General features: G+C 35.9%; 1 protein-coding gene across 1 annotated transcript; it reads right to left on the minus strand.

Annotated features, from left to right (window-relative positions):
* Positions 1–2,868: 2,868 nt before the first annotated feature.
* Positions 2,869–3,204, minus strand: LOC131874947 (probable disease resistance protein At4g33300). Its single transcript, XM_059218913.1, has one exon. It carries the CDS (start codon positions 3,202–3,204, stop codon positions 2,869–2,871), a length of 336 nt encoding a protein of 111 aa, XP_059074896.1.
* Positions 3,205–16,193: the final 12,989 nt, after the last annotated feature.

A 16,193-nucleotide genomic window follows, 5' to 3' on the forward strand; every position in this document is an offset into this window, starting at 1 on the left:
ACATGTGCATATGTCTCACAACCAAAAACTCTAAGATGTCTCAATGGAGGCTTGTGACCCGACCATGCTTCCATAGGAATTTTATCAACAAGGGCTGACGTAGGAGACTTGTTAATCAGGTAGCAAGCAGTGGCAATAGCTTCAGCCCAAAACTTTTGTTCTAGACTAGCACCACTCAAAATACTCCTAGCCTTCTCCATCAGTGTCTTATTCATTCTTTTTGCAACTCCATTTTGTTGTGGAGAATATGAAGTTGTCTTCTATCTGTTAATGCCACAGTCTTTACAGAATCTATCAAAATCATTAGAGAAATATTTACTGCCATTATCAGTCCTCAAACTTTTAATTTTATTTCCAGTCTGCAACTCAACCATTGCTTTAAATTCTTTAAATTAACTGGAAACTTTAGATTTACTCTTTAAAAAATATACCTATGTCCTTCTACTAAAATCATCAATAAATGAAATGTAATAGGTGGATTTTCCAATCGAAGGAACATCTACAAGAGCAAACACATCAAAATGAATAAGATCCAAAACACCACAAGGTTTATGAAAACTTGAGTAAAATTGAATGCAATTTTGTTTTCCATAAATGCAATGCTCACAGAAATCAAAGTCAAGATTGCAATCATTCAAACCTTCAACAAGGTTTTTATTTTTCAAGGTCCTTAGACCCTTTTCTCCAATGTGGCAAAGCCTCTGGTGCCATAACATAGTCTTCTTTGTAGGTAACTTTGCTTCAAAAGAAAGAGCACCCTTAGGCACCCAAAAGCAATTTCCATCTGCTAAAGGTGAAACCCTCAAATCTTCCATAGATTTACTTTTTATAGAAGTGCTATTACACTCAACAGTGTATGTGTCTAGCTTATACAAAGTGTCGAACCTGACACCTCTAGCAATTACCATAGCACCCTTAATCATTCTACATCCTTCTTCGGAAAAGACTACCTTCACATCTGCATCTATCAATTTTCTCACAGATAATAGATTTCGTTTTAAACCAAGGATACACAACACACCATTAATCCTTTTTACTCTACCATCAAAAAACCTGATTCTAACTTTACCTCAACCAACAATATCTAAATGTGAATCATCACCCAAGTACACCTTACCTCCATTAAATTCTTCATATTCAGAAAACCAATCTTTATTGGCAGTCATATGAAAAGATGCACCTGAGTCAATTAACCGGGCATCACTACCTGCATGAGTCACCAAAGCTGCAATAAATGCATCAACATCTTCCTTCTTAGACTTAGAATCAAAATTGATCTTCTTCTTTTTCTTCTTCTATTCTTCTTTGCAGTCCTTACGGATGTGATCTTCTTTTTCTTCTTTTGATTCTAACTTTACCTCAACCAACAATGTCTAAATGTGAATCATCACCCATGTAGACCTTACCTCCATTAAATTCTTCATATTCAGAAAACCAATCTTTATTGGCAGTCATATGAAAAGATGCACCTAAGTCAATTAACTAGGCATCAGTACCTGCATGAGTCACCAAAGCTGCAATAAATGCATCAACATCTTCCTTCTTAGACTTAGAATCATAATCGATCTTCTTCTTTTTCTTCTTCTTTTCTTCTTTGCAGTCCTTACGGATGTGACCTGATTTACCACAATTCTAGCAAATGACTTTGGACTTTCCAAGAGATTTTGATCTCGCTCTCCATTTGGACTTATCGTGCTTCAATTTTTTTATATTTTATTTTATCATTCTTTGGAAGTCATAGAATTTATTTGGTATTTTATTTTATTATACTTTTTTGCGATTGTCGTTCAGTTTCTTGTTTTAACTACTTATCCAACAAACGGTTGAACAATGTTTGAAACTTTGGTAGATATTTTGAAAAAGAACTTTGTGTAGATTGAGAAAATTATTTAAAATAAAATTTGTACCTATAACCGATGAAAATATTTGTACAATTTCATTATTCACCAACCCAAAAACTTCATGTGTGCAATCAGTTGATTCATTCTACAACAGTTACTATTCCTGAGGTAGATGATGGCAACGGTTCTGTCAGCAACAAACATATTTTCCTGTGAGCTTGCAACTTTAGTAGGGACTACGATATCGTACAATCCTTATTTTTATTAGACTTCATTTTCACTGTCCAATCATTATAGTGTGGTTGCCTTTGAAGTTAATCCAAGTGACCTTTTTTAATCTCAATTAGTTATGTATAATTAAAAAAACATGTCATATTTTTATTAATTAGAATATAACTTTTTGAGTTAATGTCAATATTTAATAGAAAAATTTACAACGGCATGGAGTTTAAGATATATAAGAATGCCTTGGATTGCAAAAAATTTCACCTAAACTTGCTTTATAAGGCAACTCCACGGATTTGTTCTTTGCTTTATAATAATTGCACTAGAGATGTAGCGGTCATAGAATAAAACACTTATGTTTAATTCATATTATACGGAGTACAAATTTAGGAATCTTCAATAACAAACATTAGGTTTCCACAATCCATGAGATAGAATCAGCTACTTCTGGAATAGACTGTATGTAATTTTTTGCATCAACTTTTCAGATCACATTCGATCATCAGGATGAATAGCTAGAGAGCATGCAGAGTGAGAAATCCTCATGATGGATCATGGAATGTGATCCGAAACATTGATGCCAAAAATTACATAGTCTATTTCGAAAGCAACTGATTTTATTGCAACCTTCAAACCAATCCAAAGTGAATTGTACTTCTCCAAAAAAAAAAAGCAAGCCCTTTACTAGAGTGCATCAATTGTCCATGTGCACATGAAAATCCAACACCTAGAAACACCTAATAAACTAGACGAATAATAATGATTGTATAGATTAGTTACAGAATACCCATAACTAAATACACTAAAAAGTTAGCATCGGAAAAGTGAATTGTGCTTCCATAATTTCACCTCTAAGATCAGGGATAGAACAAGCTTTAGCTCGCAACCACTTGTCCCCAATATTCTCATTCCAGCTAACATGTTTAAGGGAGCTTAGTCCACAAACACTACTAGGAAACCTCCTCAAATGATAACACTCTCTCATGTCAAACTCTTTCAATTTCTTGAGCTCACCTATTTCCTCCAGAAGTTTTTCCAAGCTCTCGCACAGTGAAATGTCTAGAAATTCCAACTGCCCAAGTTTTCCAACTGATGTCGAAAGTTGTTTGGGGCTTGGTAATGCTGATAATCTTAACATTCTTAGAGAACACATATTTCTTAGATTATATGGCAAATTCTCAACTAGATGGCAGTTGGTAACAGTCCATGTCTGAACAGAGGGCAGGGGGCAACTACTCCAAATCGCTGCAATGGTCTAGGATAAATTCATGCACATTGGAGTAATTGAATGTGGACATATTTACAAACCCTTCACATAAGCTTAGAGAAATTTTGTCTAGGTTTTGTATTGCTTTGCAGCTAGACCTTTTATTGTGGGAGTTGAGGGAGTGAAGACAAGGCATCTAGACCTTTTATTGTGGCCCTCTTAGAACCCAAATTACATACTATCAAAACTTTGAGTTTTTTCATAGTTTTCAGAAATGGAGGAAGAAAGTATTCGCTTACAGAAAAGTTTAACACCAGAGCCTCTATCTCTGCAAGTTTCATCAAATACTACTCAATCTCAGCCATAGAACCTGCATAAGACAAATCACATATGCAATTGAATTAGAACATAAGAAATCTTAATATTTGTTAATAGTTCACATAACCTTCAAATTTTGCCACTAAATATGTATTTGGGCCAAATATCCCACCAGTGTGAATAGAGACAATTTGAGCACTGAACTATCTATCTCTAAGAAAGTCCCATTCCCCTGGTAGGCAATGCTCCTTCCTAGGCATGAGTAACCTCCTTTTGTGGACTATATTGTCCTGACATCCCAAATACAAGGCTAAGTCTCGCATCACATCATGCTGTGAAAAGAACAGCTCAGAGGCACATCCATACAAGATTGTTGATTGGATTCTGATAATTGCAACAACCAAGTCAGCCCAATGTTCTAAAAAATGAAAACAGGAAATTTATATGCAAGGAAATACATTTACCCTTGATTGCTTATTAGACTGAGGAGATTTCTTCTTGCAAGTTCCTGTAACATAATATAGGCATCCTGCCACTCCATCTTCCAAACATAAACCCAAATGTTGAGTAGTGCATCAACACAAATTTTCTTGTCCTCTGGAAATGAGGCTGTGTCTATGAAATATTCCCTCCCAAAATCATCCAAGCAATCAATACTGGTCTTCAGGCATCTGAAAAGCCCTTCTTCATGATAAATGGATATGGACTACCCTTGGGAAAGTTTTTTCTTTGCATTCAATTCCAATTGAGAAAACAATCAAGCATCATTAAGGCAGTGAAGGAGAGATCAAGTATTCATTCAAGATGGCATTCATGATAAAATTTATGCAAAGACATGCATGAGTCCTACATAGAAACATCAACCTTTTATTAAAGACTTCAATGAAGAAGAGATTCATAAAGGAAGATATAACAATTCTAATTGAGCATTTATTTGTAGATGTAGCCTCTAACCTTCAAGGGTAAGCCCTGTTTTATATCTCATTCATCATTATAGAGTTAATTCCAAAGCTGGGGTTTGACCTAGACAAACTCCAATCAACCCAAAAACATTTTTTCCTCTATTGTGTGTGCAAGTTACATGTTTAGCAGAAAACAAATACATATCTAGAAAGAGCAGGCTAATACATGTTAGATCCTATGAGAAGCAAGAATCGAGTCAGGATATAATGTCAATCATAGATCACATGAAACTCCAAGCAACAAATGATCAAAGATCAAATTAGCTAAATGTAGATGAATCTTACACAAGAGAAACATAGAGACAAAGAAGAGAATTTTGAGAAGACTCTCATTGAGCTATCACTGAACTAATGAAGGTAAGAGTATAATGTTTATTATATAGGAAAAACAATAGCATATACTTCCAATAGGTGCATTAACTCCCACCTCCATAAAAAGTGGGAGGTTTTACCTTCTCCCCCATAAAAGGTGGGAGGTTTTTACTTACTTGGTAAATGTCAAAACATGTGGCATAACCTCCTTACATGAAAGCATAAGAGGACTTGTAAGAGGTGGCACATAAAACCAAAACTGGGTGAGAAACACAACTACACCATAACCCACTTAGGAAATGACAAAATAGTGGTTATGATAGGTGGCACAACAAGCAAAAAGAGGGTATGTAACTCAAGTACCCATGTGAGGTGGAGAGTTACACATGTAGCTGAAGTATATCACCACGTGTCCTCATATTAATCACTCCTAATAACTTAAGAAACCTTAAAAAATATCTGTAGGAAAAATAAATACCCCCTAACATAAGGAAATTAAAAACCCTACACTAACACTCCCCCTTAAGCATAGCTTAGATGGGTGAAAAGATGGGTCCTGACAAATGAGGCTATGTTAGGTATCCTCGTACATAGACACCTATTGCATCCCAAGCAAAGATCACAAATGAATGAATGAACTTTCGGTGAAGGGTTTGGTGAAGCTGTCTACAGTTTACTTCAAGGTACAACAATACTTAAGATCAATGATGGCTTCCTAAATCAGCTCCTAAATGTAGTGTAAGGAAGTTAAGTAGGGGAACAACATCCTACACTGACCTTGAGAGAAGGGTAATGCAAAAACTTTTACAAATCATCACAACAATTACAAAAAATCTAGAAATAGATATAATAACATTCAAACCATAACACAATGATTTACGTGGGGAAAACCCTTTTGAGAGAAAACCCCTACACTCCAAAAGCCGCCCAATATTATTCCACAATCAAAACAAATTACAATATACTTGTAGAGAAAGCTCTTCATAGGAGTACCACTAATCAGAGATTCAGAGGTAACTCAATAACTATAAGACTCTTACATATAACCTCTATCTCACGCACCTCATATATAGGAAACAATACAAGAAACCATTAAATGATATTACAAAACCATGGGCTAAAACCACCCAATAAGGTGTAGCTGACATTATCTCCCTTATAGATGCCCTGTGATGTGTCCCTCCCTTTTTACAACTCATTTATGTGTTCGATGTATTTTATATTTCCTATTTCAAGAGTACAAACTTTCGGAGGCCATAACTTGAGAACTGTGTGTCTTATTGACAAACCGTTTAAAGTATTGGAAATCTCACAAAGTGCTCTATTGGGCGTTTTGGGGCCTCTAAAGTCCTCAAAATCAAATTTAAACCTTTCATTGGACCCCTCCAAAATGAAAAATTTAATATATTCAAAACTAGTTGTAATCTCGCAACATAACTTTACCAGAATGCTTATCTAGCCAACCAGAAGCTTCGGGGAGAATTTCGCACCATTTCTTGCTCAAATAAAAACTTACTATAAATATTAACCTCATATAAATGCAAGGTTGAGACACCATTTTTCTAACAAATCTCCCACTTGTTGAACACCTTGCAAGAGCAAAGGGAGTATCAACATAATAAATCAATTGCTAGGGCCCATGAGGCCCATAGACTTCGAGCACCATCTGAAATTCTTTATGCTCACAGCCTTAGTTAAAGAATCTATAACATTCATCAAAGTTTCTACCTTAACCAGTGTCACCCTGCCATCTTCAACCATATCTCTAGCAAAATGATACTGAACATCAATGTGCTTGGTCCTGGCATGAAATGTCAGGTTCTTAGCTAGGCAGATCACACTCTGACTGTCACAATAAACTGTCATGGCCCCTTCTTTTATTCTAATGTCTGCTTCAATAGTGGACAAAGCAAATATAGCCCATTGCTTACTCATCCAATTAATTGCACCACCAAATAAAGTAAACACATAAGCACTGGTGGATCTTTTGCTATCAATATCACCTACCTAGTCTAAATCAACATAACCAAGAATATGAATGGAAATAACGTTTCCAATTTAATTACCATGATAACACAAAGAATACTCTGAGGCACCCTTCAAATATCTGAAGACTCTTTTGATTGCATCCCAATGAACTCTACTAGGATTAGACATATATATGGACAAAACTCTCACCGCTAGGGTAATGTCTGGTCTAATATAGACTATAGTATACATAAGACTTCCAACTTTACTTTGGTAATGCACTCTTCTCATTTCTTCCATCTCTGATGCGGATGTAGGAAAATTTGCAACATATACTTTTGTTCCAACTGTAAAAGGAACACATAATGGTCTGCAATCATGTATGTTGAACCTCTGTAACACTAAACTCACATACTTACTCTGGCCTAGCCATAGCTTTCTGTTCACTCTATCTCTTCTTATTTCCATCCCAAGAATGTGTTTTTTCTAAACCAAGATATTTCATTTCAAATTTAGCAGCGAGCTGAGACTTTAGTGTCAAAATCATACCTTTCCCTTTACCAATGAATAACATATCATCAATATACAATGCAATGGACAAGAAATGATCACCATCAGTTTTATAATAAACACAGTGACTTGATTTAGAATGCTCAAATCCCAAACCGAACACATATGTATCAAATTTCTAATACCACATCATAGGACTCTGTTTGAGGCCATACAAGGATTTCTTTAATTTACAGACCAAATTACTTGTACCTTTCGCCACATAGTGCTATGGTTGTGTCATATAAATATGCTCCTCCAAATCACCATGAAGGAAAGCATTTTTCACATCCATTTGCTTAACCTCTAAATCACAACCAATAACAATAGAAAGCAAAAATCTAATGGATATCATTTTGGCCACAAGAGAAAATATCTCACCGTAATCAATATCCTCAACCTGAGAGTAGCCTTTTTCAACCAGCCTTATTTTATACTTCTCAATGCTTCCATCTGAGCCAATCTTATTCTTGAACACCCATTTGCAACCAACAAGATTTCATCCTTTAGGAAATGTACAAGATCCCATATGTCATTCCTTTTCAAAGCTTCCATTTCTTCTTCCATAGTAATCTTCTAGGATTCTGCATAATTCATACCTAATGCCTCGTCTATAGATTTGGTTCATCCACTTTAGTATTCAAAGCAAGAATACATCTACAATCATTAGGTGAATATCTTTCAGGTGGTTTTCTATGTCTTGTAGACCTTCGAACAAGATGAGTTGGAGGTTCTTCCTCCTCTTCTAAAGATTCAAAGCTAGACAATCTCTCCTCAACTTCTTGCCTATCTAGGGGTCTTAATTTAACTCTTTCAATTGTAGAAGGAAATTGAATTACATCTTTCTTTTTATTCTGTTATGATTGCAATGTAATAGAAGGAGACTTTATTTATCCAAAAATAACACTTCTACTATGAATTATCTTTTGTGCAGCAGGGTCCCAAAGTTTCTATCCTTTCACACCATAACTATACTCGATGAAGATACATTTTAGAGTCTTGTTCTCCAATTTTGTTCACTTCTCCTTTAGCACATGTCCATATGTCTCACAGTCAAAAACTCTAAGATGTCTCAATGAAGGCTTGTGACCTGACCATGCTTCCATAGGCATTTTATCAACAAGGGCTAATGTAGGAGACTTGTTAATCAGGTAGCACGCAGTGGCAATAGCTTCTGCCCAAAACTTGTGTTCTAGACTGACACTACTCAACATTCTCATGGCCTTCTCCATCAGTGTCCTATTCATTCTTTCTACAACTCCATTCTATTGTGGAGATAATGGGGTTGTCTTCTATTTTTTAATGCCATAGTCTTTACATAATCTATTAAAATCATTAGAGAAAAATTCACTGCCATTATTAGTCTTCAAACTCTTTAATTTTATTTCTAGTCCGCAACTTAACCATTGCTTTAAATTCCTTAAATTGACTGAAAACTTAACCATTGCTTTAAATTCCTTAAATTGACTGAAAACTTCTTATTTACTCTTTAAAAGATATACCTATGTCCTTCTACAAAATCATCAATAAATGAAACGTAATATGTGGATTTTCCAATCGAAGGAACATCTACAGGACCAAACACATCATAATGAATAATATCCAAAACACCACAAGTTTTACAATCATTCAAACCTTCAACAAGGTTTTTATTTTTCAAGGTCCTTTGACCATTTTCTCCAATGTGGCCAATCCTCTAGTGCCATAGCATAGTCTTCTCTGCAAGTAACTTTGCTTCAAAAGAAAGAGAACCCTTAGGGACCCAAAATCTATTTCCATCTGCTAAAGGTGAAACCTTCAAATCTTCCACAAATTTACTTATTATCAAAGTGCTATTACACTCAACAATGTATGCATCTAGCTTATACAAAGTGTCAAACTTGACACCTCTAGCAATTACCATAGCACCCTTAATCATCCTACATCCTTCTTCAAAAAAGACTACATGCACATCTACATCTATCAGTTTTCTCACAAATAACAAATTTCATTTTAAAGAAGGGATACGCAACACACCATTAATCCTTTTTACTCTACCATCAAAAAACTTGATTCTAACTTTACCTCAACCAACAATGTCTAAATGTGAATCATCACCCAAGTACACCTTACCTCCATTAAATTCTTCATATTCAAAAAATCAATCTTTATTGGTAGTCATATGAAAAGATGCACCTGAGTCAATTAACCAGACATCACTACCTGCATGAGTCGCTAAAGCTACAATAAATACATCACCATCTTCCTTCTTAGACTTAGAATCAGAATTGATCTTCTTCTTTTCTTCTTTGTAGTCTTTATGAATGTGACCAGATTTACCGCAATTCCAGCAAATGACTTAGGACTTTCCAAGAGATTTCAATCTCCCTCTCGATTTAGACTTATCACACTTCTTATTCTTCTTGCCTTTCTCCTTAGGTCTTCCACAAATAGTTAGGGCTCCCTTCAAACTGTGGAATACCTTCCTTCACATCTCTTCACCAAGTAGGGCACCCACAACATCTTCAAACTTCAAAACAATAGAAGTACTATTGATAGCCATAACAAGAGAATCCCACGAATCAGGCAAAGAACAAAGCAAGATCTAGTGTTTATCCTCTTCGTTCATCTTAACACCAACATATACTAATTGACCCACCAACATATCGAATGCTTCCAGGTGGAGTGCAACTCATCCACCCTATTCCATCTTCAAGGAATATAATTTCTTCCTCAAGAATATTTGATTTAATAAAGATTTCACTTGATACATTTCACCTAGCTTAGTCCATAGCTTTTTTGCAATGTTTCCTTCATGGACATTGATCAGAACAGAGTCTGCCAAGCACAGTCTGATTAAACCCTTGGCTTTTTGGTCCATAATATCATACTGAGCTGACGCAGTAGGATCTAGTGGTCTTTGGACATTTGCATGAACAACATTCCATAGATCTTGATTTATTAGGATATATTCCATCTTCAGCATCCACATCTCAAAATTTGTTCCATTAAATTCCTCCACCTCTATTTTCCCTAACAAACGTGCCATCTAAAAATTCCTACAACAAGATCACAAAGTGTCTACTACAAAATCTCCCACTCAAATCTGGATTATTTCAAAAAACCCAACAACTCACAACTGAAACCAAAGGTGATCAAGCTCTGATACTACTTGTAAGGAAGTTAAGTAGCCAAAAAACTTCCTACACTAACCTTGAGAGGATGGTAATGCAAAAAAATTTACAGATCGTCACAACAGTTATAGAAAAAAGAAATAGATATAATAACATTCAAACCATTAACACAGTGATTTACATGGGAAAACCCTTTCGGAAGAAAAACCCCACACTCCAAAAGTCACCCAATATATTATTTTGCAATCAAAACAGATTACAATATACTTGCAGAGCAAGCTCTTTGTAGGAGTACAACTAATCATATATTTAGAGGTAACTTAATAGCTATAAAACTCTTGCACATAACCTCTATCTCACACACCTCATATATAGGAGATACAATACAAGAAACAGTCAAATAGTATTACAAAACCATGGACTAAAACCATCCAATAAGGTGTAGCCGACTGTATCTCCCTTCTAGATTCCCTATGATGTGTCCCTCCCTTTTTACAGCTCATTTATGTGTCTGATGTATTTTATATTTCTTATTTCAGGAGTTCAAACTTTCAGAGGCCATAACTTGAGAATCGTGTGTCCTATTGACGAATTGTTTGAAGCACCAGAAAGCTCGTGAAGTGCTTTATTGCCTCATAAACCACTATACCATTTATGTCCACTTTTCAGGTCATTTTGAGGCCTCTAAAGTCCTCAAAATCAAATTTAAACCTTTCATTGGACCCCTCCAAAATGAAAAATTTAATCTTCAAAACTAGTTATGATCTTGCAATGTAACTTTACCAGAATGCTTATCTAGCTAACCAAAACACTTGGAGAGAATTTCTCACAATTTATGCTCAAATGAAAACATACTACAAATAGTAAACTTATGTAAATGCAAGGTTGAGATACCATTTTCCCAACATGTAGTGCATATGTATCTCAATGTGTTTCTTCCTCTAGTGATGAACTAGATATCTTGAGATCAATATAGCACTTTGATTATCACAGAATATGATGGTAGGATTTCTTATTAGAATACAAAACTTAGTGAGAATATTCTAAAGCCAAATAGCCTTAATGGTTGCAATGAGTACCCCTTGAATACTCATCCTTTGTTAGTGAAAGAGCAATTGCAAACTGCTTCTTGCTCGACCAACAAACTAGACCAAAACCAGATGGGGAGAGGTTCTCACAAGAGAGTTACACCTTATCAAAAGGCATGTAAATATTTTTTTAGTGGGCTTCCAACACTCTTCACTTGTCCTTCTAACAATTCAAGAAATCAAACTCCCTTGGAGTGCTCCCTATCAAGTTGTTTTCTATAGTTACTCTCAAGCATGACTAGGATTCACTAGAGTAAATCCAACCATTAGATCATCCAACCTCCAACATATACTTGTAGGGGTCTTAGGGGGTGTATTATAGGTGTTTCAACTCCAATCAAATGGTTCTTCAATTGGATTTTCACCATTTTCCCATCGCTCCCTCTTCTTCCTATTTTCTAGGCCTAGTAGCCCTTGAGCCCCAATTAGCCCTACCTTGCGGGTTTTTGGAAAATGCTCAGAAAAATTTAAAATAACCTACCAATAAATTTGGTTATCTAAATAACCTTTTTGACAAACTTTTGGATCCACTAGGGTAGGCTTTATGTTTTGTCAGTACTAGTACGGTTCCCAAAAATGGCACTTTTAAGGGTTTAGGGGTTATCAGTCTTCTTCAATGGGGTTTGTTACTCTATCCACCCTGTCACACCTCCACCTCTTCACTAAAAGTATTCCATACATCACTCTTTCATTCCAAACACTTGGAACATTCACAACTTCTCATCCCTGCAAGTAAAGACAAAATTAACAATCATTTTCCTAGTCGGGCTATGATAGAGCTCGCCCAAGAAATGATAGAAAGTTGATCCCCAACAACTTCTAGGCCATTACAAAGCATATATACACTATAAAATGGTTCCATGACTTGAATCCCAGGGTTCTTTGGGAAAAACTAGAGGGATTTCAAGTTGGAACCATGACTGGGCTCTTAAACCCTTGCTCAGACCAAGAGCAATACAATAAGAGACAATTTATAAACACACCTCAAACTTGCACAAAGAGAAGATACAAAAACTTCTAGAGAAATACAATATCAACCACTAAAACTTCATGGAATCATAGTAGCAAGATCAATCCATTGTGTACGGACTGTTGCTACTAAAATGACAAAAGAATAAGGCAAAATCTGGAAATTGTCTTCAAAATCTAGTCAAACTTGCTCAAGGATATTCCAACCCATGTACAATCATTCAAGGAGAATTTTGTATTCCTTTTTTGTCATAAAAAACTCTTCATCAGTTTTCTAACCACTGATTTTCTCAAAAATGCAAAGTTGTTCAAAAACTTGCAAAAAGTTGTCAAGCAACAATGACAACTTTTGCTCAAATGTGCATTTTTGCCTTTTATGCATTTCTACTCATCCTAAACCTCCTAGGATGACTCCCTAACATCAAAATGACATGAGTAAATTCCTAATGAGGCTTTAAAATATGTTTTACATCATAATGCAAATTTATGCCATTTTAGGCTTACAAGGGTTCATTAGCCAAATTTGTGAAAACAAACAACCTTGGTGACAATCACCCTTCTAATGACTATCAAACACACATGTGGACCTCTAATTACTCCATTATTCAAACACTAATCCAAAATAAGGACTATCACACCAAAATTAGGAACATGCATCAACAAAATGGTTAAAAGCTAGGTGCTCGTGCACTCTACTCTCCCAATGAGAAAGAAGTCAAGTGACTCCTTTTGGAAACAAAGAGAGGGGAATGCCAAGATTAGAAAAGTATGCTTCAGGTACCCAAGTAGCCTTAGATTCTAGAAGTTGCTTCCATTTGATCAAATGTTCCATGTGGGCAGTGTGCCTTGTCTTCTTGAGACTTCTAGAATCCAATACTTTCTTGGGTTGTAGCATGGTTGCAGGTGGTAGGGGCAGGTCTGAAAGTGCTTGAGAGACCTTTGAGACTCTACTACATTCCTCTGGAAGTGTGACCTTTGAGACTCTAATATAGGAGATAAAGCCATGTCTCCGGGTAGGTCAAGTTTGTAGGCATTGTTTTCATACTTAGCCAAGACCTTACAAGGTCCAATCCTCCTCATCTAAAGTTTAGTAGGGACACCTTTTTGAATCCTTTCTTTGTTCAAATGAACCATGACCAAGTCCCCAATAGCAAATTGTATATCCTTTCTCTTTTCATCCACTTTATCTTTGATCCTTTGAGAGGTGTCTAGTAATGCTTTCCTAACCTGTTCATGAATCTCTTGCATGGATTGAGCTAGGTCCATAGCATGTACACTCTATTGTCCCATATTCCCAATATCTCTGAGCTCCAAAACACCTTTGGGATGAAGGCAATAAACTACTTGAAAAGGGCTCTTACCGGTTGATCTATTCACACTATCATTGCAGGCAAACTCAGCTTGATGGGTGATCTGATCCCAAGCTTGTCCATACTCCTTTGTCAAAAACCAAAGAAGTTTTTCAAGTGTTCTATTGACCACCTCTATTTGGGCATCTGTTTGGGGATGGTAGGTTAAATTGAAAGACAATTTAGTACCCAATCTTTGCCATAAAGTCTTCCAAAAATGACCATTAAATTTTGCATCTCTATCTAGTACTATATTGATAGGTAAGCCATGAATCCCAATGACTTCTTTGAAAAAAAAATCAGCAATATGACTAGCGTCATGAGTCACCTTACATGGAATAAAATGGCCCATTTCACTAAGTCTATCTACCACAACATAGATACTATCAAATCCTGATTTGGTCTTGGTAAATCCAACAACAAAATCCATACTTACACACTCCCATGGCCAGTTTGGGATAGGTAAAGGCTGATAGAGACCAGCATTAGAATAAGTACCCTTGGCTCTTTGACAAACCACACATTGCTCCACATATTTTTTGATATCCCTTTGCATCTTTGGCCAATAGTAGAATCCGTGGACAAGCTCCAAAGTCTTGTTCAATCCAAAATTTCCACTTAAGCAATCATTATGCTTCTCTTGCATCAAATTTTCTCTCATAGACCCTTTAGGTAAACAAAGTTGTCCTCCTTTAAACAAAAGACCATCTTGTAAGGTAAAATCTGCATATTCACCATGAAAATGATTTCTAAACTCTTGACAAACCTTGTAGATGGTGGCAAAGTCTTCATCATCTTGGTATAACCCCTTGAAACTATCCACTCCAATTCTCTTGAGCTGCACTTCTTGAACTATTAGCAACCTTCTACTTAATGCATCAACAACTCTATTACATTGACCTTTCTTATGTTTAATGGTAAAATTATATGACTGCAAATACTCTACCCATTTGATATACCTATGATTCAACTTTTCTTGTGAATTGAGGAAGCTAAGAGCTTGGTTGTTAGTATAAACCACAAATTATTTAGGCAAAAAATAATGCCTTCATTTCCTAAGTGATTGAACAAGTGCATATAACTCCAAATCATAAGAAGAATACCTTTTCTTGGCATCATTGAGCTTCTCATTGAAAAATGCAACTAGTCTATTGTCTTGACTTAAGACTGTTCCAACTGCTATGTTGCTTGCATCACATTCAATGGTGAAGAGCTTGTCATAGATTGGAAGAACTAGTACTAGTTGACTAGCCACCTTTTTCTTTAAGAGATCAAATCCTCTTTGTGCTTCTTTTGTCCATTGAAACTTATTCTTCACTCCTCCTTTGATTGTGTCAAGCATAGGTGCACATATCTCACTGAACCCTCTAATGAACTTCCTATAAAATTGTGCCAAGCCATGAAAACTCCTTACTTCACTTGTTGTCTTAGGTGTAGGCCAACTAATTATGGATTCTACCTTAGAGGTATCCATCTTCAAATCACCACCTGAGATTACAAACCCAAGATATATCAACTCCAGTTTCATGAACTCACATTTCTCCAATTCATAGTTAGTTGCTCATCACATAATTTCTTCAATACAATCTCTATATGCTTAAGATGTTCATCTTTAAACTTTCTAAAAATCAAGATGTCATCTAAGTAAACAACAAAAAATTTACCAATATAATCCTTGAGTACTTTATTCATGAATCTCATGAATGTGCTAGGGGTATTTGTGAGTCCAAATGCAATAACAAGCCATTCATAAAATCCTTCTGTGGTTTTGAATGTTTCCTTCCATTCATCTCCCTCCTTGATTCTGATTTGGTGGTAACCACTCTTGAGGTCTATCTTGGTGAAGTACTCAGCACCTCCTAAACAATCCATCAAATCTTCAATTCTTGGAATGGGTTCTCAATACTTGATTGTAATCTGGTTGATAGCTCTAGAATCAGTGCAAAGTCTCCAAGTACCTCCCTTCTTTGGGGCCAAAATGGTGGGAACTGCACATGGGTTGATGATCTTCATTATCAAACCATTGTCCAAGAGTTCTTGTATTTTCTTAGCTACCTCTTTATTTTGCTCTGGTGTCATTTTATAAGCTGCCTTATTAGACAATGAGGCTCCGGGTATGAAGTCAATTTGGTGACTTATGGCACATTGAGGAGGCAAGGTTGCAAGTGCTCCATCACTAAAAATGTCCTTAAACTAATTTAGAATCTGCTGCACTTCATTGGGGATGCATATTTTCTTATCCTTCCTTTCTTCTTTTGGTTTCACTAAAAGTGCAAACCCCACTCCTTCTCC

This window comes from Cryptomeria japonica, chromosome 4 (genome assembly GCF_030272615.1).
Source record: "Cryptomeria japonica chromosome 4, Sugi_1.0, whole genome shotgun sequence".
NCBI lineage: Eukaryota > Viridiplantae > Streptophyta > Pinopsida > Cupressales > Cupressaceae > Cryptomeria > Cryptomeria japonica.